Below are 22,657 nucleotides of genomic sequence, written 5' to 3'. Positions count from 1 at the left end.
GACTTGCAATATTCAGGTTTTTTTTCAGAATCAGAAGTGCAATATGCTATCACATGACAGAAAACTGGAGGCAGAGATGAGGCAATTCTCCTGTCAGAGGTATCTTTAGCCAAACCTTTTTGACCAAGTAAAGGCAGGCACAGCATTAACTAGTACTGGAGGACATACTGGACTCTCCAAGGAATACTGTCACAACATGTGGCCATAAATGAGATGAGTAAACTGAGTGGATGAGCTGAACAAGCATCTGAAGAGACTCCTAGAAAGCCAAAAAAGTTAATAAAATGACTAATATACTTCTTTATTTTAAAAAAAATACAGATTTATAAAAATACCACTAGTTTTCAGGATTTGATTTGCAAACCTATTCGTTCTTTAAACACGTCTACTGTCAGTGATTTGGGAATCCATTTTAGGTAGTCAGAAAAAGAAGAAAGTCAACATTTTACAGTGGAGGTTAATTAACTTAAATGTTGGTGGACAAGTCAAATCTGGAAGCAGGACAGAGTGAGAGAGATGGTGGTTGTAACAGCTCATTTATATTCTATATAGATTATTTATTTTATAAAAAAATGAAAGCAGCAAGGATTTTTGGGGGGAATACCTTTTAGTGGACTAACTGTATAGTTCAGAAAAAGAAAGACAAGGTAAATACTAAAACCACATCAAAATCCACTGCTTACAGTGGAAAATCCACAACTAAGAGTTATCCCAATTATGCAGTAGGTCTAACAAACGGTATCACCCAAAAATCCTTGCCTCTCACATAATTCTCACAGCTACATCATTCTAACACTACCATAAAAACGAAATCAGGATCCCATAACCATGTTTAACTGTACATAAAACTAGCATAACTGTCCTTGGAAAACCACTCTTCTCAGCCACAACACAGGAAATTTGGAGGCAAACGTATTCACTTTTTTCCCCTTATGTGTGGCCTATGTAAAAGAAAGCATAATTGTAGCCTCTATACTTGCTATACAACAGTGACAGGGTCTCTCTTTATTTCCCCATGGGGAGGATGTTAAGATGCATACCCTGCATGGGTAGTCCAGCATCTACTGTACCTTCCTAGTAGATGCAGTAATTCTGAGCATTTCCCCGTAACTCTGCATTACCCTTTAGGCCGGGTCGGGCAATTACTAGGAGGGCCGCTTACCAAGCTTTGGCAAGCCATCAAGAGCCGCATAACAGGCAGCCAGGGGCAGATAAATATTAATTTTCCAATTTTTTTTAGGGACCCCACGAGCCGAAGAAAATGGCCTGGCAGGCCACATCCAGTCCGTGGGCCTCATTTTGCCCACCCCTGCTTCAGGCTAAGTACAGACAGTCAAAAAGCCTGAGGCTGAATCAATTCAATCTGTGCAGGATAATCCAAGCTGCATACATTGAACCAATAAACAAGTGAACAGATATTCACTTTTGATTCTGAAAGTGTAGCCACATGCCTCCAGTGGCTACAAGCCAGAAGCCAGGGAGCAATACACCACACCTCCCTGCTCAGCAGCAGTAGACAGTTTGGGGCAAGGTTACTCCCCCTGGCCCTGAGACGGGGTAGGCTCTGCAAGGGAGGTATTTTACTAAAGCTCATTCAACAAGCTTCAGATAAAACATCCCAGCTGCCATCCTGAAGTGTGGAGACACTGATACAAAAGACACTGCAGACACTGTAATTGGACAGACTCAGAGCCACTCTAATTAGAGTGCCCTGCCCCACCACTGGAGCACGTGTAAAGGACTCCCTTTAGGTTTATCCTGTGAATCATGTTTCAACACCTGACAGTGCTAACACTGTGTGGTACAATATGCCAGAGCACTCTGGTTGAGATGCACAGTATTATGCATTTTATTTTAATCTTTACATAGTATTCAGTGACCTGAGTATTCAATCAAAACTATTAAAATAGATATAATGACTCTTAAATAGGAACTGGAGTGGGGAAAAAGATCCTCAGGTATCAACATTTTTACCACAGATTTCCAGTACTTCAAGGAACTAACAACTGAGATGTTTCACTACTTTGCCTCTCAGCTGTCAGTGTCCATCACCTTTAATGGTCAAAAAGATGTGGTTACTGCAAATCAAGTCTTGTTTATACTCCTACATCTCTGAAAAATAAATTTAAGCAATGTAGTCCCCAAACTTTCTTGCTGAGAAACTTTCTTTTATTCCCACTAATAGAAAAAACTCAGAATGTTTAATTTATTTGACATGGAAACAGATCAACAGAATCTCATTTATAAGCCTGTGATAACTACAGAGCATGCACAAAGTGACTAATCAGACAACAAAACTATACCAACCCTAGTGAAGAAGCCTAACAGCAAATCACTTCATTTCGCTGGATATTACTCCACAGATGCAAGATATCACCACCTCAGGAAAATGGGGGAATGATAAAGGGGAGCTACAGAGTTTCTCTACATGGCAATGAAGCTAGATAAAACATTGCCTTTAGACGTGGACGGAAACAGAAGAGGGAACCACAGTTCTACTGACCACAACAGAGGTGTGCATACTCATTTAACCAATCAAGTCAATTAACAGAAATAGGGACTTGTTCTGAAGCTCCAGCAGCCGGAGGTAGGGTACAAAAGTAACCGATTTATAAGAAAAAAAAAAATCACTAGCCCAATTCAGTGATTTGTATGTAAAAAGTTCTACAAAGGGAGCTTTAGGAACTATATTAGTTAAAATGAAAGCCTTCACTGGCCATAACCATCTGCTGAAATTGAACATATAATCATGTACAACATGTTCCATAATATAACTCTGAAACAGAGCCAGACAGTAAGCAAGAAAAGATTATATATTCTTTAAACTGAGTATGTATAATTGTTCGAGGTTTTATAACCAGGGCCTTCTCATGTTGTAACTCACTCAAAAAAAATTATTGATAATTTAACAAAAAGTAAAAATTTACTTGCCTCTACCTCCAAAACTGCTGGATCAAGGTTGCCTCTGCTCTTAAAGGAGACCTGCAAAGGAAAAAAAACATGGGCTTGTGCCCTGTTTTGCTTCTTTAGGATGTTTAGAAGAGGCCCGGAGGTTTGGGGCTTTTTTTTTTTTTTTTTTTTTTTGCTGACGGTGATCTGTTCCTGTTTGTTTACATTTGAAAGTCATGTGATGCCTAGTCAGAAAGATCCTATGATGAAAGAACTAATTAGAAGTAGCAGTGCACTGTTACATTGGTTCAATATCAGATCAGTACCAATATAAAGAAAACTGGCTGTGTTGCATATCAGCCTGATGGGGCCGATAATTTGGTGAATAAATGCCTGTGCTGCATGCAGCCGCAGTGCAGCACTCAAGCAGTGAGAAGCAGAGGCCAACAGCATGGAGAGCTGCCTCTAGCTGGTAAGTCTGTTGTGGTGGAAGGGGAGGGAAGGAACGTTGCGGGGGGGAGCAAATCCATGTCCCCTGCGGTGAGGGAGAGGATGGGGCAAGCACTACCCAGGAGGAGCAGAGGGAGGGGTGGAGCCACGGCTCATGTGTGGGGGGAAGAAAGCAGCTCTCACAGGGTGGGACGGGCTACAGCCAGGGCTGTGTGGAGCTGTTCTCAGAGCAGGCGCTGTTGGCGCTGGGAGGATGCTGCATCCACCCCAAGTTTCGCAGCCGCTCTGCTCCCAGCACCACTTCCCAGTGCAGCCCCAACTCTGCCCGGCATGTGGGTGGATGCGGGGCGTTAAACCAGGGCTACACTGGGCAGCTAGCAGCAGCAAAATTTGGAATGGAAGCAGTATCCTCTCCGCACTGACAGCATGTGTTCTTAACCCAGGCCTCAATGAGAACAGCCCCACACAGCTCCAGCTGCAGCCTGCCCACCTCGCGCAGATCCAGAGGGCACATGCCACCCTGTGCCCTCTGGGGTGCAAGCAGCAGGAGCCGCCCCTCCCCCCACAAGCTGTGTACCGCACCTGCCCTGCCTGGGCAGCGCCTGACACTGCCCCCTCCCTCACCAGGGGGAGTGTAGATCTGCTCCCCAACCCCCATGCTCCTTCCCTCCCCTTCCACCACAACAGACTTACCAGCTGGAGACAGCTGCATCAGAAAGCAGATCAGTATTGGCCGATATGCCTCCTTAAATATCGGATATCGGTATCGGCCCCAAAAGTCTCTATTGGTGCACTCCTAATTAGAAGAAAACACTGCAAGAGTTGAGAGTGAAGCTAAGCAACTGGGAAGCAAAGACTCTTGGTTTTTCTTTTAACAATTCAGTTCTTTGCTTTTCTTAACTCCTACATTTTGGATAACAATTTGGGAAATTAAGTGGTAAAAATTCAAACTCCTTTCTCCCTCTCCCACCCCCATTTTTTCACTGAGGTAAAGAAGCTATCACTTCGCATCTGCTGAAATTAGGGATTCACTGTTACATTGGTGTGGTATCAGATCAGTACGGAGATAAAGAAAATTGACTGTACTGGAAAATCAGCAGGAGGTGGCTGATCATTTGGCTGATAAATGCCTATCCTGCACACAGCCGCAGCACAGCACACAGGCAGCAAGGAACAGAGCTGGCAGCAGGTAAAGCTGCCTCCAGCTGGTAGGTCTGTGTGGTGGAAGTGAAGGGGGGAGGGAAGGGGCATGAGGGGAGCAGATCAATGCCAATGGGTTGAAGAAGGGGATGGGGCAGGCGCTGCCACCCCACTGAGATGTGACAGGATGGAGCCGCAGCTTGTGGAGAGGGGAGCAGCTCCAACTGCTGCTTGCACCCCCAGAAGGGTACAGGTGTGCGTATGGCCCCAGATCTGCATGGGGTGGGGCAGGATGGCAGGCAGGCTACAGCTAGAGCTGTGCAGGGCTCTTCTTGCCAGGGCTGGTGCCTGGGCTTGGAGCGGGTGCTGGGAGGAGCCTGTAACCACCCCAAATTTTGTGGCAGCTCCGCTTCTAGTGCTACTACTGCCAGGCGCAGCCCCAGATCAATGCCCCGCCTCTACCCATGTGCCGGGAAGAGCCAGGGCTGCACCAGGCAGTTGGCAGCAGTGGTACAGGGAACAGAGCTGCACCAACATTTGGGTGGCAGCAGCCTCCTTCCCAGCACCACTGGTGCCTGCTCCGAACCCAGCCCTGCGCAGCTCTGGTTCCAGCCCTCAGCTGCACTCTGCCCTGCACAGATCTGGGGGTGCACACGCCCCGTGCCCTACCAGGGTACAAACAGCAACAGAATCCACTCCCTCCACCTCCCCCATGAGCTGTGTTCCTCACCTGCCCTGCCCCCTCCCTCACTGCAGGGGGCATTGATCTGCCCATTGCACCTCTTTCCTTCCACCACACAGACTTACCAGCTGGAGGCAGCTGCACTGGAAATTGGATCGGTATCAGCCGATATGCCTCCTTAAATATCGGCTATTGGTATTGGCTCTCAAAATCACTACCAGTGCACCCCTAGCTGAAATAGCCTGTAAACCCTCTACAAAAAAACCAAAACAAAACAGATGACTATTTAAAGTCCATGACCTTTTCAAGGTCAAACTCAAGCAGAAAGGATTTTTCAAGCGTCTTTCAAACCCTCTATATAGACAAGTCATCAAAAAAGGAGTACAAAACCCATCTGAAGAAATGAAACAAAGCAAAACAACTAGCAAAAGACAAAAATGAAAAAAGGAAAGTGAGCTGGTTGAACTCTAAGAGGGTTCTCATTAACTGTTAATTTTCTTTTGGCAAAGACAGGAAAGGAATGGGGATGCAGGTAATACATACAATCACCTGCACCCATAGTGACCAGGTCACAAAAAATTCAGGGTTAGTTTTCTTAAAATACAGTGAAATATGTGCCTATGATTAGAGCAAGATACCTATTTTCAGATGAAAGCATCTCTCAGCCAGACAGAAGTAGGGCGTCTATAAAAGAGAATGACTATAACCTTAGCTACAGGATTATTTCTAGTGCCCCATGTTACATTAAAAGTTACTCTCCTGATCAGATTCCCTTGCATACAAAGCATATCACACAGTGTAATATATTTACAATATTTATGCAGGACTGTTCTTTAAAACATATCCTCCTAAATCTTCTTTCATAAGAACTTTCTCTTGGTAGCAGAAGTTTATGTGCATGTTAACTGCACCCTACAAAATGTAACTGTCTTGAAAACAAGTTTATTGCAATATCACAGGGTGCAATGTGTCCAGGAATTCATAAGAAAAATGCCCAAAGAAAAAGCCACTTTTACCTACCTTAAAGGTGGACCAACATGGCACCTTAGGACATTTTTGTGTGCGTTTGGGAGGGGGGGGAAAGGGGGGGACTTTAATTAAAGCAGCTCTAAGGCTAGGGACAGAAGTTGCACACAAACTGGCTTAAGTGACAGGAAACCGGTTTAAACCTGTAAAAGGATAGACGTTCAGTGCACGTAACCCAGTTTTAAAACAGCTGAAACTGCTTTAAGATAAACTTGGTTGAATGTAGTATCAGACTTAACTGATTTGGGTCAAACCAGTTTATGAAGTTTCTGTCCCAGACCTCTTCCTGGTTCAAGTTAAACCACATGCTCTGGAACCCTGGGCTGGGCTGTTTACTCCAGTGGGGGAGCCAGGGAGAAGAGTTAAGCTTTCCTTTCCCCGAGTACAGAGCTGCCCTCCTAAGAAATTTAGTGCTGGCTGTGACTGTAGACTACAAATCCCAGAAGCACCTGGAAGCAGGAAGAACAAGTTGTGAGCAAACCTGCAGAGTCCTGCTGCTGTAATCCTGAACTACAAATCACAGAGACCTCGGGGACAGCAGGAAGAAGAAACAAATACACAGCTCATGCTGGCTACATGCCAAAGTGCCATGGTCTAGTGTCCCCTGGCTTCTTGCTTGAGCCACTGCAGGATGCATTTGCTGAATCAAAAGTGAATGTGTGTCCAGTTGTGTCTTAGTTTAATATCTGCAGCTTAGATTAACCAGCAAAGACTGAATTGATGCAGCCTTAAGCTTTTTGACCATCTGTACTTAGCCCAAGAGCTGCTCTAATTGAAGTGCCTGTAATGTCTTGTGTATCAGTGTCCCCATGCTACAAAATGGCAGTGGGGATGGTTTAACTAAAGCTCATTCAACAAGCTTTACATAAAGTGCCCCGGCACCATTTTGTAATGCGGGGAGACTGATATACAAAATGGGGAGGCTGCTGGAGCACACTAATTAGCATGCAGCAGCAGACTTGGTTAATCAAGTCTGCTTCAATGCGCTCTAATTACAGTGCATTGGAACAGCCTCCCCACATGCCTACAGGCACCCTTAGAAACCAATTGCTTCTGAGAGAAATAACCTTTGGTAAGCAACAGATTACTTCATCAGATTCATCTGAGGTATCTGACAAACTACAGTCTTACCTATGAAAACCCATGACTATCAGAACCAGGCTCCAAGATGTCACCCTGCCCTGACTTCTACCTGACTTCAGATTAAGACAGCTTTCCACTTCTATACAGAGGTGCACTGATACATCATATCATTACTGGCACCAATAAAAGGAAAACTGACATTATTGGCAATCGGGTTTTTTTGGCTAATGTGGCCAATAATGTCACCGATAAATGCTGTGCACAGACACAGCATGCACACGGCCAGGAGTGCAGCCCAGCAGGTAAGTCTGGTAAGTCTGTGAGGAGGAAGGAGCGGGAGGAAGGGAAAGGGAGTGGTGAGGGTGGGGCAGATGAAGGCCCCCATGGTGAGGGAGAGAGTGGGGCTAGTGGACAGGCACAGGCTACACAAGCAGGGCACGGTGGGGTGCAGGGCAGAGGTGCGGCTTGTCTGGTGCACCCCTACTTCTATACCCTTAAGTATATAAATAGTAATTACTTACAGAGACCAAAGACATGAAATGAAACTACTGGAAGTCAAACCATTTCTTGTGAATAAAGAATAAAAATACATACAATGATCAGGAAGACAAAGTAAGATGGACAAGAATATATGAATAATGTAAACAAACCAGTTAAATACACTTTAAAAAATGCATTTACTACTATGAAGACTTAAGTTAGGGCCTAATTGTAATATATTTTAAGTCTATTTAAATTAAAAGGTAGTGGTATTTTTAATACATTATTTTAAGCTTATTTAAATTTATCATAGATAGTGGTAATATTCAAGCGGTTTGCTGCCAAAGTTTTAAATAAAGCCAAACCACTGAACCAGTCGGTGATTAAGCACATGGAACCAGAGTTTGTTAAAATACTAAGCTAGCTTTGGACATCCCCAGCCTCTTCTTTAGGAAAAGTAAGATCATGTCATTTAAAGTTTCAGGTTTGCCAATTTGAACGACCCCCATTATGAAGAGGACTTTTTAAAGAAATAAAGCTGTTTGACTTTATTCCATCACCGTGAAAAGTAACAGACTTTCATAAAAGCAAGAAATTAAAATCAAAACTAAAAAGTGAATATTTGTTTAGAACAGTTTAATTTCTACTTAATTCTGAAAAGCAGGAAAAGGAATTTCACCCAAGAAAGCCATGGTTGAAAAATACTCTCTACATGTTACATTTATGCCATGATTAATGTATTAATCACAGCACAGGTGACAAGGGTGCTACACATGCACCTAATATACACAAGGCACTATAAAACGTTCCACATGTAACATCAAATATTTTTATGCCAGGTTTATATGGCAGCTGCAATTGAACATGTGGCACGTTCACACACACAGGCTTTCTGGGGATGATGCCTGCTAACCAACTGATTGTTGGAATCAGCCCTAGACAGTCCAGGTCCCCAACCTGCCTGCTGACAATGTTGTTAGCACTGGCCTGGAGCAGCCCTGGTTCTCTAACCAGCTGGGCTGATTGCTGGCCTCAACCCAGACTGCATCCAGTACAGCTAGAGACCTGGGACTGTCTGGGGTAGGGCCAACAATCAGCTGATTGTCGGCCCTGGCAAAGTCATACAGTCATAGAAAAGTGAGCTGGAAAAGACCTCCAGAAGTCATTTAGTCCACCACCCCCTGCCGGGGGGGGAGGGGGAGGGGGGACTATCATCAACCCTGATTAAACATAGAACTAAATGCCGCCTAATCCTGGGCAGGCATTTATTTTGGGAGGAGGGCCACTGACTAAGTTTTGGGAAGCCATCAAGGGTCACATGACAGGCAGCCAGGGGCAGATAAATATTAATTTTCTAAATTTTGTAGGGACCCCGCGGGCTGGATAAAATGGCCTGGCAGGCTGCATCCAGCCCATGGGCTGCATTTGGCCCACCCCTGCCCTAACCTGCCACAGGTAAAGCAGGGGAGACACAGCAGTCAATGTCCTGCTTCTATAAAATGTTGTCAATATATGCTCAAGATAGGGTGACCATCCATCCTGTTTTTCCCAGGACAGTCCCAGATTTTGGAGGCCTAATCCAGTGGGGAAAGGAAATAGTGCAGCATCCCAGGAGGGTAGCTGGAGAGGCTGCCTGGCATAGAATGCCACTCAGCCTCTGCCTCTCCCTGCAGCAAACCACTGATGGGGGAGGGGGGAGGGAAGGGCAGGGAAGAGGGAGAAGTATCCTGAAACCCTGTAATTCCAACCAGGACAGCTGGTCACTCTAGCTCAAGAGCTCTCAGGCACAGGGCAGGGTAGACAAAGCCCAAGAACCTAACTTGATGGGCACCTGACCAATGACTTGGGGTTGGGACAGGAGTAGCTCACCCCAGGCTGTCCCAGGGCTGGGCTAACAATGAGATGAGTCACCCTGGCCCCAGGTTATGGCAGGCTACAGGGACAGGTACCCAACTTTCTCCTTGCTGGTACAGCAGCCTGGGACAAGGGTCACAATCCCTGGCTTCCTTTACACTGGCAAGTCAAAAGGTCAAGTTTGGGATCTGATGCCTAATTTCATAATGTCACATCCTGATATGCATGTCATGTGTGGGAATCAGATCCCATGAAACTGTGTGCCAGGGGCCTTCCTTCCTGGTCTCAAATTTCACGGAATAAAAGATCTGTGTTAGAGGGCTGTCCTTTCTGCTTATCTAGGTACTCATATAGTCCTCCTGTCAGGTTGTCACCAACCCTAGTGTATTTTAAAAAAAACGCAACCAAACCACCAACTTTTTTTTCCCCTAGCCTATGGGGCAATTAACATGATTAACAGCCACAGTTTAGACTCGCAGGAATGAAAAATTTATTGTAGAAAAGCCAAGACAAAAAATGAGTTTTCAATTTAATACTGAATTAATGATGTCCATGATCAGCTGTCATGGCTATGTTCATACGACTGCATCAAACAAGGCCAAGAAGTTGAGGGTCTGGTTATCTTAAAAAAAACAAAAACAAAAAAAACCACTTTGCAAAACCAAAAAGTATAAAAACAAAAATTCAAATACAATCTTTTCAGATCACCTTTAAAAAGGACATCATCAAATTAAAATATTAGCATATTTTAAATTCTACCATTGTTATAGAAGCACTTTAAATTGCTTTAACAAAAACTCTTTTCCCAGCACTTTATTTACATCATACTTTGAATTCTACCCACTGTAGTCAGTTCCTCCAATTTGTGCAAAAAATTACACACAGGACAAAACATCTTAAAAACAGGAAAACGTGATTGCAAGCCCCCCAAATAAACAGGTGTAATAGCTTTCAAAAATTAACTTTTAAGTCTTTGGAAAAGACTACGCATTAACCACTTTAAATGCATTTGTGAACAACTTAGTTTTCAAATGTAAAGGAAATCAGCAAACTGCTAGAAAACAAGTTCATATAAACAATGCTTTTATTTGTACGAATCCAATTCCATTCTCTTCAAGACTCCTAAGGTTGATTAATTTACCCAACTCACATTTCTATGCAATAGGGAATATCCCACCGTACAGCTAGGAACTGAGATGAGGGAGAGTAAAAGAATTCTGTAACAGCGGACATCTATGCACTATTTCCTTGCCTTAACCACAGCAAGTTCTGCTTGGTAGCAAATAATTGTGTTTCATTTAAAAAGATTAAAGGGACTTCTTTAGATTGAGTAAACTTTTCAAATTTAAAAAGAAATCTTTCGAAAGCTAGAGGCTCTAAACAAAGTACATTTCTCTTCTGGTATCAAGTAGCCTGAAATTGTGCATAAAACTAATGACCAATGAAAGCATTCTCTTTATTAACAAATCTGGTCTCATAAGAAAAGACATCACTAGAAAGAAATACTCTTAAAATGGTTAATCTTTAGAGGTGCATCAATATATCAGTCCATACTGTATCGATAAAAAGAAAATTGACATTTTCAGCAATCAGTGTTTTTTGGCTGATAATGTCATCAATAAATGCCATGTGCATGCACATAACCGCAGCATGGACACAGCCAGGAATGTAGCCCACCAGCTTGGAGAGCAGTGTCTGGCTGGTAAGTCTGTAGGGGGAAGGGGGGGAGAGGGGGAAGGGGCATGTGGGGGGAGACTGAGCCCCCAGCGGTGAAGTAGGGAGTGGCACTGGGCCAAAGGTAGGCACTGCCCAGCTGAGGCAGGGCGGGATATGTGATGGAGCTGCGGATGGGTCATCCAGGGGGCACATGGAGGGGGAGCACTTCCAGCACTACTGCCTGCCCTAAGCACATCCCTGGTCCAGCCCCCAGGTTGGGAAGAGGCCAACACAGCCCACAGCCCCAGCCCAGTGGGCAGCCCACACTTGCCCCGCACACATGCCCCCCAGGCCTTCCCAGGGGATGTGCACAGCAGTGGGAGCCACCCCCCTGTTCCCAGACAAACTGACTGCAGCTCCATCCTGCACCCTGCCCGTGCCCTACTCACCACAGGGGCCTCGATCTGCACCCCCAATGCCCCTTGCTGCACCCCCCACACATCTTCTCCCCCACAGACTTACCAGCTGGATGCTGCTCGCCAAGCTGCAGGGTTGCATCTTGGCAACTGGATCAGTATTGGCTGATATGGCTGGTTAATAATCAGCCAATAAAACCTTTATCAGTGCACCCTATTAATCTTATATAGTACCTAATCAGAGAATACATCGTTAATTACACATATATCAGCTTTCTGTAAATATGGTCAGTCAAAAAATGCCTTACGGATTTATTCAATTGCGTAAGAACATAAAAGATTTCTGCTGCCTTTTTGCAGCTTCCTTTTCTCATGTACCAAGCTCGTAATATGACCTGCAGGCCAGATCCAGCCCAGCAAGGGATTCTACCTGGGTCACACCAGGTCCCTTGGCCTCACCTGGCCCAGGGAGGACAGCCTGGGCCCTGGCACCTGCATATGGTCCCATCACCCCCCAGGCATGCAGTGGGGCAGGGCAGCAGCCAAACTCTGTGTCCCAGCAGTCCCTGTAGTAGCAGCTCCTCCTGGCCGCTGACACACCCCAGCCTGTCCACCCCACACCCATCACCAGGGGCGCTGGACAGAGCAGGCAGGCAGGGTCTTCACAGACACCAGTTGGAACCCCCACAGGCAGTGGCTGGATGGATGGGATGGGGCTACAAGCTGATGAAGTGGTATCTGGGAGTGGGATAGAAAGGTGGGGTCTGGGACTAGGATCTCAGCATAGTGACAGTACAGGAATGTGCAGGGAGTAGATTATAGCTTTAGCCCAGGCCCACGCTGTTACCGCCCTGTGATCCCAGCCCCCAAAAGACTTGTCTTATGAAACACAAAAATATACTGTGAACAGTAAACAGAACACTTTTAAAAATATTTACAATGATCCTTTAAATTGCATGAATGTCTAAGAGGGTCTAACTCTGATTTAGAGTTTATAGGTAGAAGAGCCAGAAATTTTGGCCCAGAGCAAGCTGTGGCAAAATTTAGGGTATGAAGCCTTGATGGGCACATGTGTCAGCAATGGGGGAAGGGGAAGGCAACAGGTGTGTTAGTTCCTATCCTGCTGCTGTGTCCAGAACCAACCTACAAAGAATCCCAACAGGCTAGATCTAGAAGAGCAAGTTTGACACCCCAGACCTACACTATACAACTTAAAGTGAAAAAGACTAAGTTGCTCACTCAGTTATGAGTGTTCTCTCTCTATTTTGAACGTTTCATTGAAAAAAAAGCATTCTGAATTAATGCCATGAGACAATGATGTAAATAGAAAACTATGTAGTAGATCTGCAAATCTGCTGGACAGGAATTGATGAAAGCTTGACTACTGTCGTTGGCATGACTCTGCCTGAATGAACCTTGAAGGTGAACATGACCTTTCAGGTTCAGTGCTGCTAAAGAATTGAAATGAAAAATGCAGTCAGACATGGTATTTTTAAACTGAGTGTGGTGGACAGGGCCAAGAGCGGGGCTGTATGTGTAAAACTAATAGCAGGATTAACTATTTGTTTCTCATTATGAGACAGCTTACTTTATATGCAAATTTTTGGAGTGAATTTCTGAAGTGGAGATGAGGGCAGAGGAATGTGTGACATCAGCTCTGGGAAAATTTCAGATGCATACTGCACCAAACTTCATTGAACATACAGGGAAGATCAACTACTAGTGTAAAACTAATTTATGCTACTTACTGCAAGCACTGTCACCATGAAGGAGTCAGGGAGGTGAGTGAGGGGATAGGAGAGGGGAAGAATGGATTTTTAACCCATAAGATACACTGATTTTATATTTTAAAATGTAATGTTTTTCCAACGTTACTGGAAAGAAAATAATTGTTGGGACCCAATTTTGCCCCTCTGATGTTTAAAAATAAGTCTAATGCTCCCTCCTAATTCAATAAGATTATATTTTCTACCTTTGTATTACAAATAAGAGGTCCCACCTTTCTCAGCAAACATTCCACACAAGACAGGACAGAACAGTAGTTGAACGAAGTGCCCAGATAACAAGGCACAATAAGCAAGTTTTAGTCCAATAGTTAACTAATAAAAATAAAATGTTTTAACAGCTGTTTAATCCCAAATCCTGAAACATACTTTGGGAAAAGCTACACATTACCATTTTAATAAGGAACATCCCCTTGACTGACTGATGCCAAAGTTCCTATTCTAATTCTCTAGACCTCCTCACATGCCTACAAGTAAACTAGATGACAACATTTGATTACACTAATGTCTCTAAAGAAAAAATGTATTATTAATTAAATTAATTATTTAATTAATTTAATTTAATTAATTTTTGTTAATTTAAAAACAAACAAAAAAAAACAAGCGAGCAAGCAAAATAACAAACTCCAAGTACACACATTTATCTTCGGCATATCTTTTTTTCTTTCTTCACTCTTCCAGAGCTGAACAGAAACTGGTCTGCACTTCAAAAATACATGAAAAGCCAAAGCAGCAGTCAAATTAAATCTGAAGCTAGGTCTCTGAAGTTAAGTGGAAGATAACTGAAATGCTTAGCTTTGCAAACAGCATTTCATTTGTAAATCTAAAAGTGCTTTCCAGAAGAAGATAAATAGTATGACCATTCACTCACTTCTTATTCATATTAGCCAAAACTAAAAACCTCAGATTAGACAGCATTTAAGGCCAGAAGCAAAGATAAGGTTCACCTAATCCAAGCACTATTATAATGAAATTCCATCAAAATCAGCCCTATGTTGCCTCACTAACTTCAGCTAAGACTGCAGCATCTGTGAAAAGGAACCTCTCTGGTCCTCTTCAGTGGTGGTCCACCCTTGTGAAAACTGGTCCTAGAGTAAGAGTCGCAAACTGGTTTAAAGCAGGATACCTAACATGGGGTTAGTAATTGTGAAGATGCAATACCAGAAGAGAAACATCTATCATTCATGCACACTTTGCGAAACTTGCATGAGGAATCCTACCTTTACTTGTGAGTAGGGCATTATACATAAAGAAAAATATCCTGATGTATATTTTCAACTCTGATAATGAAAAAAAATATTTTCTAGTAAGCTCTTTGAAACGCCTTTCAACATGACACTTTTACAGAAGACTCTCAAAAGGTGGACTATTTAAAAAGGCAGCGGCATCTGAGTTTCTATGCACTTTTCACATTTTAAATCCTTTCTGATAGAACCCAAAGCAATTTAAGACTCTCTCTCTTTGAAATTTCCCCAAAGATAGTATTTTCAAGAGTCTATTACATCGAATCAATGTCAAACTTTTCACATAGGGCTTCAGCCAATTTAAAATCCAAACCCAGGGCAAATGGGGGGGGTGGTATGGAAATATAAAAATGCAGAAAATGTATTTGGTGTTTTCCAACACAAGAGTAAAGGGATCACGGTGGAGAACTTCCACCCAGTAAAGCTACATTCCTGGCTCTGCCACCAAAGCTGCATGCCCAGTTCTGCTGCTGTAGTCCATTCTGCCTTTCTGGCTCAATAAACTGCCAACTCCATCTGCCTCCCCAGTGATAACCTTCCACAGACCAGTAAGAAAATAAATCTGCTAGACAAGCAGGCCTGCTTGTGGAATATTCACAGAAGATTTAAGGCAATCCCCTGAATGGTGATTACAAATATCAGGGGAAGGCAGGAGTTTTATGGAGGTATGTGCAGATGTTTGGGGAAGCTAGGGGGAGGTTGGATCACATTAAAGTGGCTACAGGATATAACTCCATTTACTCAGGTATAAACTTTACCTACATCCCTAATTAGATCAGTAAGTGTGAACTGTGGAGAAGTTCAGGAAGGTCAGATTGATCTAAAAATGGCCATCTCAATCTAAGTTAAATGTACATCAGAGGTAGTCTAATTTAGATCAGGTCCAGCAAGACTGATCTAATTGAACATCTGTATGGTTCCAACTGCATCCCCAGGGATGAGAAAACCCAGCTGCTGGCCCCAACCCTGGGGCTGTACTTTTCCTACTCTCCCCAGCACTGGTCTATGCTAGCCCCCTGACTCCTCGCCTACCCCCAGAATTACAGCTCCCTCTCACTGCCAACCAGGGCCCCCCACACGAACCCCTCATTCCTCAAGCAGTTCCCTATACCACTTTTATCAGTGTTTACTGGTACTGGGAGCTGAGGAAGGAGTGGGTGGGATTGGGGGGCTGGGGGAGAATCATGGGTCTTGAAATACCCCAGGGGAGACCCCCCACATTCCTAAGCCTCCCCCACTGACCCCATTAGCCTCCCACAATTCCACCAGCCATCCTGAAAACCCTGCTAGCCCTCCCATCCCCCCACAAGCCTTCCACAGACCCTGCTTGCCCTACCAAAACCTCCCAATCCCCACTCCCTCAATCTGTCCAACTGCCTTGCAGACCCTGCTTGCCCTGCCTGATCCATGCCCCCCCCAAATCCCCATCCCAACTTACCTCAGATCAAATGGACATTTTTAACTCATTCTAACCGCCCTGAATGTCTGTACACACCCTGAATGATGATAATGAGGATCAAGGGAAGGTAGAAGTTTTATGTGTGTCCACATCAAGAGGGTAAACAGAAGTCCTTCTGGTGACAGGGAACAACACTGATAGGAAAATACAAAAAAGCCGCCTTCCTTTACATGCTTTAAGTTGTAAATACTTTAAATGTAGAGGAAATACTTTCCCTTTTCTATATGTCATAGAGTTTCGACTCACATTTTCCCCATACAGATGTGGAAAGTCTACAGCAGGAAAGATCTATTGTAATGACCAACCCTATTGTGACACTTTTCAATGTGTCTGAACAGCTCCAGCTTCTTTCCAACCTTATATACTGAGCTTATTTAGGCTTCTGTTTACTGAAACAGAGAAATTCACTAAGACCCACAGTGCACAGAAATTAATTCCTCAACATATCATTTAAGTATACAACCTGAACATCAAAGTAAGCAAGTGACTTATAATTATTAATAAAAATTATAAATAAAAATTATATAATAAAATGCATTATTGATAAAGTATTCTCAGATGACAAGTAAGCTCAGTTTATTCATGTGCTTAATGTCAATGCCTTAAATATGCCTGGTGTGTTATTTTTAAGTTGTCTGCTAATCTACAAATGTGAGCTACCTTCAGTATCAGCAGCAGCCTCGATCAGTGGCTCGCCAAGAGGTAGCGATTAGACTCAAACTCAAGGAACCCCCTCAGAAAATGCTGGCTTTTAACTTTCAGTCATTTGTTGATGACTGGAAAATAAAAACAATTCTTCAGTTGCAAAGAACTCAAGACAACCACAACAGGTCAGAATGTTTTTGACACTATGGCTTCCTATTTGTAATCTCTGGGTTTATCTTGTGAATCTTACATAGATGTTTGTATACCTAACACAGCTAATATTCCATGGCACCTCACATCACACTCAAAAGTCACAGCACCATGGCTGAGAATCGTTGATCTCGATGCAGAAACACGGAGCTGAATGTAAGCTGCAAAACTCACCTGAGATGAAGCATAATTTAGCCAATGGAGAGCAGTCTGCTGCTATGGCTAAACTGTTTCTGGCACCCAAGACAGCTCGTTTAAAGGTAACACTGACTCTTTCCCTGCAGACTAGAATATATATACCAAATATCACCATAATGTAAACCCCAATTTCTTAACAAATTCAGCTGTCTGACTTCTCTATGGCAGTCAACAGAATAAGGCTGGATATTTTATTTATTTTTTAGAAATCTCACACTAATAAAATACCTCATTAACTAAATTCCTACTTAATCATTAAAAGTGTCCAGTTTGATGTAACAACTCCCCTTTCCTTCATTTTTAATGTATTACTATCTACCAAATATACTCATCTGAGCTACACAATACATTTTACTAATAATAGATGTTCCTGTACATTTAGTACCATGAACTAATAGTTTTTATTCTGTTGCTAGTTGTGGCTATTTTCAAGGGGCCAAGGCCAAGCAGCAGAAGTGTTGCTAAGCAGAAAGCCCCCAAAGTCTGCTTCTGAGTGAGCATAGTGTGAACTTTCACAGATGTGACAACTAGCTTAGTCAGTAAAATAAAGGAAGTCATAAAACAATTAAACAAAGCACAAGGCCTGGAAGATAAGGGAGGACCATACATTAAGTAATCCAAATAACAGTAGTAGTGATTGATTTAATCAAATGTATTAAATGTTATTTTGCTATAATAGCTATATTGTTAAGATGCTTAGGTAATTTGTAAAAACAAAAACAGCCTTGCCAGAGAAGGCTATAAACTAAGGTAAGAAGAAACATGCCAGTGGGAACAACATAGCACAATAGAAAGAAAAAGAATATAAATCCGAACTAACTGACACCTTCCAAGTCCACAAAAGATGTAGTCCAGTGCAGTTCCAAAAGTTTCAGTGAAAAAAATTGAAATAAAACCAAATCAGAAGTCATTTGTAGCTACAGTATAAGAACTGGTCATCTATAAATATTGTGCATAGGCCAGAGGGAAATTAGGAGAACTCAGCATATTTAAGACAACCTGCTACAAACCATGTGCCACCCTTCTCCCAACCGGTATACATGAAAATCAATGTTGTGCTGACATGGGAAAACAGCTGTGTTTTGATTTGGTTTCAGAGTTGGCCATTTCAGAGGACAGTGATTGGCTTCGGCGTTTCCAATCACTGTCCTGTTTCGTTTCGGCTGAATCTCCTCCGAACAGGATGCAAGGGAAGCTTCGCAGAGCCCTACCTAGCTGGGTGGGGTTTGGGGCCGGGGACTGCAGGGCCGTGGTGGGGAGCAGGACAAGGCCATGGGTGGCTCGGCCAGGGGAGGGCTGCTGCCCTTTGCGCAGGCAAAGAAACCCTCGCGTGGATCTCTCATCCCTGTCACGCCAGGTCACAGGGAAGGGAAGCAGTACAAAGCAGCGAGCAAGCCTGCTGGTCCCTGCTGCACGACTCAGCTCTGCAGGGAGCATAGATCTGTGCCGGGGTCTCCTCACTACTGCTGCCCACACCGCACTGCCCTAGATCTCTGCTCCCTGCAGAGCTAAGTCACGCGGCAGGGACCAGCACTGCCCTGGCACGCAACATGGCTCCACAGAGGCCAGGGATCCACGCTGGGGTCTCCTCCACACCACTGCCAGCCCCATGCAGCCCCATGTCTCTGGGGCAGCATGGGGTGGGCAGCGGCAGCAAGGAGACCCCCAGTGCAGATCTCTGCTCCCTGCAGAGCCAAGTCGTGCAGCAGGGCAGTTGTGTACAGATGTTTCCCTGCAGGCCCAGCTCCAAACCTCCAAAATTTTCTGAACCATTTCTGAAATATTTCAGATGCCTTGTTTCATTTCAGAGCCTTCTGTTTAGATTCGGTGTTTTGGGTGCCAGAATGGCCCGAAACACCTCCAAAACAAAACAGCTGCCAAAATTTTGCACAGCCCTAGTAGCTAGATAGACTTTGGGATAAAAAGTTATGTACTAGCCCAGTGATTCCCAATCTGTGGTATGGGTACCACCAGTGGTACACAGACAACCTTTCAGTGGTATATGTTAGCACGTTTTTAATATTTACTTTATATGACAAAAATTTGCTGGTGGTACATTTTAAACTGGTGGTGTGCAATCTGTCAGAGTTTTGGAACCACTGCACTAGCCAACTACTTGTCATGAATGACGGAGTGTTTCAGTGAGTGTTTACATGTGCCACCTCCCCCCACCCCACTCACCCTTCAGGGCCAGTGATGTAAACAGTACCTCCTCCTCCCCCAATGTGGTTTCCCGCTGTCTCCTTGCCTGAGGACTCCAAAACTATACTGACCAGTTTTAAACACTCATTCACTAAAGCAACATTGTTGTGCTTGAGTTCTCACAACACTACTGCAGTATTACTGTGGATCTATTCTTTAAATTACTTTTACAAATCTAATGTTATATCTATTCAGTCTCAAGAGGAGACTGAGGGGGGGATCTTGTGGCTGCCTACAACTTTATCAGGGGCCACCAGCAGGGACTTGGGGAAAGTCTGTTCACCAGGGCCCCCCTTGGAGTCACCAGGCACAATGGCCACCAGCTGAGGGAGGATAGGTTTAGGTTAGATATTATGAAGAACTACTTCACGGTAAGGGTGGCCAGAGCCTGGAATAGGCTTCCCAGAGAGGTGGTGCTCTCACCTTCCCTGGAGATCTTCAAGAGGAGACTGGACAGGCACCTGGCTGGGGTCTTATGACCCCTGCCACCCCCAGTGCTCCTTCCTGCCCATGGCAGGGGGTCAGACGAGATGACCTGACTAGGTCCCTTCCCACTCATCAATTCTATGATCCTATAATTATTTTATATACCTTTAAATATATTTAACACATGGAAGCACAGAAAGCTTTCAAGAATATAAAATATGTATTTTCTAAGCAAATGAATTTCAACCAAGTAAACAACTAGGCTAGGTAACTTTAATAACTGATTTATAGTTTAAGACTAACAGAAGTCATCACGATTATCTAATCTTTCTGTAGATCACAGGCCATGGCATTACACCTAGCAATTACTGCATCAAGTACACAACTTCTAGTTTAACCAGAGCATCCATTTTAGAAAAGTATCCAATTCAGTTTAAATGCCTTCAAGGTGATGAAGAATTCACTACATATCTTGTTACACTACTACAATGTTTAACCATTATCACTTAAAAGATTGTAACATTTCTTCCTGTTTGAATTTGTCTAGCTTCAATTTCCTGCCATTGGAGCTCCTCATGCTAATTTAAAGAGCACTCTCTGCCATCAAAGATCCTCTCCTTGCACAAGTATTTATAGGTTATGATCAAGTCACCTTCTCAACCTTCTTTTGGATGAGCTAACAGAATGAGCTACTTACATCTCACATTGTAAGGCAGGATTTCCAAGACCTCAAATGCTCCTCTGAATGCTTTCCAATTTTTCAACATTGTTCAGCATCAAATCAGAAGCTCAAGAGTTTTCCAGGATACAGACCTTCCAATGTGTAAGTGTGACCTAATCCCTCATTCCTAGATGTGCGACTAAAAACAGGATTGTGTTTAAAAATAGGGTCATGTCAACAGCAACTGATAAAAGGCCTAGAAACTTTGGGGAACTGGATTATTTTAATTTGAAGTATTAGAATAAAGGAAGAGCTAGGGAAGAAGGCAGTATACCCATGAATTATAACAGGGTATCACTTCATACACTTGCCCTGCTCACTGTCCAGGGCTATAGGATTTTCAAGAAAGGTGTCTGCCATTTCCCTGGGGAAAATAATTATCCATTAGGTGATAGAGGCCAACACTTGAGACAAAGACAAGAATGGTACAAATCAGCTACCCAAGACTAGCAAAGCTGAGAAGACTAAGAACTAGTTTAGGCAGTATTCTCTAACCCAGGGCTGTCAAACATATAGGTTGAGGAGCTGTGTCATGGAGGGGATGGAGAAGGGCAACAGAGGTGTTGCACATGCTTCTCAATTGAGGCAGGATTCCAATAGCAGGTCAAACATCTTTATCAGCAACCTCTGCAGCTCTCTAGCCAACACAGGAGTGTGGGTTAACACTGCCATCACTTGTCCTGCTCATCCTCGTTCTACAAAATCTTTCCTACTGGGGACTCATTTCAGCAGTGATGGGGTGAAGAAACGGGGTGGTGTTAACAACTGCTGCCACTTGCTCTGCTGCTAGGAGTGGGTCTGGATTGAATCCATGAGGACCACAGTGGTCTTGGCCCACAGGGCCAAATGAGTTTCACACCCCTGCTCTAAACACTTGAGAAACACTGCAGGTAGAAGAGCACATTCGATTGGTATAATACTGTTAAAAAGTGGGGAGGGGACAAATATTCTGGAACATATTAACAAAAGTCTGTTTGCAAGACACAGGAAGTAATGATTCTGCTCTGCTTAGCACTGGTGAAGCCTCAACTGGTATATACTGTATCCAAGGTTTGGGAGCACATTTAAGACCGACACAAAGCAGAAGAGTCCAGTGCAAAGCAAAACACAACTTCAAAGGATATTAGAAAACTTGACCTCTGATCACATTTTTCCAGACATAAATGGGATGCTTATCTACAGTTCTCCATGTCCACTAGGTTGGGTATTAATTAGATTATTTTGCATAAAGCAGCTTTGATTTAGATAATAGAAAAATTTCTAAAAATAGGAAAGTGATCAATGTATAGACACTGTATATTCTCCTTCACTGGAGATTTTTAAGAACAACATATAGCCAGAGACAAATTGCATCAGATTTGTTATGCTGCTATAACCAGTCAATATGGCTGCTTGGAGACATAAACCCCTACCCCCTGCTGCCAAAAACAGCTTTGCTCACTCATGAGAGGCAAATCACTTTCCTCTGTAAAAGTTCTATTTATTCAAAGTATGAGACAAGCATTTGCCAGGGATGTTTTAAGTATACTTGCCACCAACTTGGAGAAGGGGAGTGGACTAGAGCATGGGTGGCCAGCCTGTGGCACATGTGCCACAAATGGTAAAGAAAGCCTCTGTGTATAGTCTATGGCAGACAAGGAAAGGGCGAGATAAGCACAATGACAAATATGGTAGGGAGTGGAAAACAGCAACAGATGAGAAAGAGAGCACAGAACAAGGAGTAGAAAACAAAGTAGTCAATCAGACATGGGAAGGGAAACAGAGTGGCACTACGGGAAGGTGCAAGGCTAACTTGTAGCATGCTTGTGAAAAATGGTGGCCTCCACTGAACTTGATTCCTTGAGGCTGCTTCTCAGATCCTATGACTGCTTGAGCCATTTGTCTTCAGGTTGCGGCGACACTGCCACTGACCTAGATTATGTTAAAAAATAACAAGGTTTCAAGTCAAATACTCAAGAAGGGCTGAAACTGTAGTTGCCCATTCAGCCTTCTATAGGTGATGCTATACATATGGATTATGACTTTAATCGCATGAAACACTGATATTTACTAACACCTTCCTCAGTTACTGCACAAGATGGACGGCATTCAC

General features: G+C 43.6%; 1 protein-coding gene across 8 annotated transcripts in view; it reads right to left on the bottom strand.

The window, feature by feature from the left end:
- Nucleotides 1-22,657, bottom strand: part of QKI (QKI, KH domain containing RNA binding) — a 286,861-nt gene that overhangs the window by 108,188 nt on the left and 156,016 nt on the right. For 4 of the 8 annotated variants that reach the window (XM_090042693.1, XM_090042661.1, XM_090042670.1 and 1 more), the window contains exon 4: nt 2,932-2,982. The exons of the other annotated variants lie outside the window; for them this stretch is intronic. In XM_090042693.1, coding sequence (XP_089898819.1) covers nt 2,932-2,982 — 51 coding nt within the window. The remainder of the gene's footprint in view (nt 1-2,931; nt 2,983-22,657) is intronic. 8 annotated transcript variants of the gene reach the window in all.

Source organism: Crocodylus siamensis, chromosome 1 (assembly GCF_052110815.1).
Source record: "Crocodylus siamensis isolate JL-2025a chromosome 1, ASM5211081v1, whole genome shotgun sequence".
NCBI lineage: Eukaryota > Metazoa > Chordata > Crocodylia > Crocodylidae > Crocodylus > Crocodylus siamensis.
The sequence above is the reverse complement of the archived record's forward strand: the minus strand, read 5'-3'. Positions and strand labels throughout refer to the sequence as shown.